Below are 3,200 nucleotides of genomic sequence, written 5' to 3'. Positions count from 1 at the left end.
TTTGCTTCTTAAATTTCAATATTTTATATTTTTACTATTAAATCTTCATTAATTTCTTCATATAGTTATGATGTGATTTTTTTTAATTAACTTCGATATTAAAAATATAGTATTCATATCAAATGTGTAATATTTAAACTCAACACATAGAAGTCTAATATTTTAGAATCTAACAACTAACTAAGAACAAAGAGTGTCTATTTTCCAAAATATTTTTCATGAGTGAAAATGATAGGTTTAAAACATAAAACGATATGATGAGTATAGTTAAATATTTTGGTCACAATCAGAAAGCCAAATATTTTTAATCTCTACTAGGAAATAAAATTAAATAATCTTCTTTTTTCTTTTTTTAAAAAAGGGAGGAAATGATAAGGAAATGATGTATTCTATTTATATATAACAGCGATTAATCATATATTATAAATTAAAACACAAATCCAATTCCAAATCCTAATCCTAAGTGAGCAAATACAGGACAATAAGAAAACCTCCAATCGCCGTCGCCAAATACGACGCCAACGTCGCCTTCACCGTCGAATTCAGCGACGGCGGTCCCCAATTCCACGACTCCATTCCTTCCGGCGAAGCTGCAGATTCTTCATCACCATCATCATCATCATCATCCATCACTCGTACTGCTAATTTCTGCCCATTCAAACAATGCTCTGTATTTCCACTAATGAAATAGAAATCTCCATCTCGATCCAATCGGAAAATCGTACCACCGCCGCTTCCATTCTCGAACTTCGCGATCGGATCCGTTACGATACAGTCCCTGTAATTCGTGTAATTCACCACGAGAACCGAGTCGTTTCGGTACTCGAAATCTGCGAAAAAACGAAAAGTGGATGTAAAGAAGCAAATGAAAGTTTAATTCAAAGGAAATTTTAGGGTTAAGGATGTGTTTACAGAGAGTATCGCCGACATGGAAGCGGTTTTGTGAGGCCCAGAGGTTGAAGTTATGAGTGTGGTTTCCGGTAGGGTTTGACCAGCCTCTGTTTTCGCCGACGTGGAAGTGATGAGAAGCAACGAAGGGCGGCGTTGCAGCGAGAGCGACTGAGAGAAGAGAGAAGAATGAAAGGGGAGACGCCATTGATGATCAGAATGCGGAAATTTTTGGGCTTCTGAATAATCATTGTGGAAGAATATTTATGAGAGTGCTTTTTTGAATTGGCGGTTTGAAGATCGTGTGGGGGAGAAGAAGGAAGTTTGGGGATGGTGGGAGAAACAGTTTTTTGCTCTGCGTCTCAGTCACGTGCATGCACGTGTCTCTTGTTGAGATAAATTTTTTTAAAAAATAATAATAATAATTTTATGTTCTATTAAGTAACCATTTAGATTTTGGTTTTTAGTTTTTGAAAATTAAGATTATCTTCTTCGTATTTTATATCTTGATTTGCATTTTCTTGAATATAATGGTTGAATTTTTAATCAAATTCTAAAAACAAAAACAAATATTTAAAAACTATTTTTTCTTAGTTTTCAAAAGCTGACTTTTAATCCATCGATAAAAAAAAATAGATAATAAATGAAGAAATTTAGAGATGAAAGTAGTGAAGTGGAAATAGTGCCCTTAGACTTTTGTCACATATAGTGCACGTGTCGTGCCTATTATGATTTTAACCGTTTTTGTTTTTAGACTTTTAATTTAATCTATTTAAACCATGAATTATAGTTAGTTGCATAACAATTTATTCCTTTTATGTTTTATTTTTAAAAATTAAGTTTATAAATAATATTTCGACTCATAAGTGGTTATGGTTTGTTATCCACTCTCTTGTAATATCATAAAAAACTAAACTAAAGTTTGAAATTTTAAAAAATATATGTATTTATTTAAAATGGTTATTAAAATTTGTTTAATTAATTCGAATATTTTTTTTAGTAAATATAAAAACCATAATTGGAAAATTGGGAAGTAGCAAACTTAAATTTCAAAAGAAAAAAAAAACACTATCAAATGGGGACCTAAATTATATAAATTTTCAAATTTGTGTCTATTTGGTGCATGACAAAAACTGTTTAATGGGATTTTGAGTTTATATTTTTATGTTTAATTGGTCTTTAAATTTGAAATATGTGTAATAAGTATTTGACTTTCACTTGTTTGTCTAATATGTCCTTTATGTATCCAAAATTGAATATATATAATAATTGGAACCTCAACTTTCAATTTCTTCTCTTTGCGAATTTTAAAAAATATAGAAAAGGTCGATGGTCTATTAGGCACAAAATTAAAAGCTTAAAGATTTATTAGACATCAATAAGACTTAGGGACTAAAGTCATTATTTTATTTAATTTAAACCTTATACATGGGGTCGTTTGTTTAAGGTTTCATACATGTATGAGAGTAAAGGAAGTCTGAAAATAAAATATCTGGGAATAGGATGTCTGGAGATGATTGTGTCTAGTTATGCATGAGAAATGCTATCAGAATTTTATGAACAAAAATTATATTTGTATTTAATTTATGAAATTAAGTATGAAAATCTTGTGTAATTATAATAGATTAATTAATTAAGAAATAAATATCATTCCATATATTGATAAAAGTTAATTGAGTAAGAATCAATAATAATTTTAATTATAAATATTTGAAAATGGAGTAATTTATAATTAAAAGTAACTAATTAATATATTAAAAGATCATCCTATTAATTATAATTTAATAATTAATCATTTTTAAAATTAATTAAGTTGAACATTAGTAATTCTAATTTATATTATATTAAAAGAGGGTAAGTAGGAGAATTTTAAACTTCCTATTTTACCCCTTGACTTTTAAACATATTTTTTTTATACTCTTTAATAGTTAGTTATAACATTTAATCTTTTCACGAATGATACCCTTTCCCTAAAACATCTTTTCTCCCAAAGGATACGGCTTATTAAACACTTTTATACATAAAAAGACCATTAGTCCTTTTCTCTGCAAATAATAATAATAATAATAACCATCATCTTATATTTGTTATTCTACATTTATTATTTTTTCGTAGGAAATTTTTATTTTCTCTTATGATTTATATTTATTTGTGGATGCTTCGTTCCTTTTCTTTCTTTTCTTTTGGATTAGCCTTAGAGCAACGTGATAAGTTGATTTAAAATGTTCGAATTAGAATTAAGGAAATTAGTAATTATATGTGATATAATTACACGTTTAATTTTAGGATTAAACAAAATTGGAGAATCAATT

General features: G+C 28.2%; 1 protein-coding gene across 1 annotated transcript; it reads right to left on the bottom strand.

The window, feature by feature from the left end:
* Nucleotides 1–322: 322 nt before the first annotated feature.
* Nucleotides 323–1,185, bottom strand: LOC120086927 (mavicyanin-like). Its single transcript, XM_039043733.1, has 2 exons — nt 913–1,185; nt 323–830 (listed from the first exon to the last, which is right to left on the bottom strand). The coding sequence occupies exons 1-2, from the start codon at nt 1,094–1,096 to the stop codon at nt 460–462; spliced, it is 555 nt and encodes a 184-aa protein (XP_038899661.1). The 5' UTR covers nt 1,097–1,185; the 3' UTR covers nt 323–459.
* Between the last annotated feature and the right edge of the window lie 2,015 nt (nt 1,186–3,200).

This window comes from Benincasa hispida, chromosome 9 (assembly GCF_009727055.1).
Source record: "Benincasa hispida cultivar B227 chromosome 9, ASM972705v1, whole genome shotgun sequence".
NCBI lineage: Eukaryota > Viridiplantae > Streptophyta > Magnoliopsida > Cucurbitales > Cucurbitaceae > Benincasa > Benincasa hispida.
The sequence above is the reverse complement of the archived record's forward strand: the minus strand, read 5'-3'. Positions and strand labels throughout refer to the sequence as shown.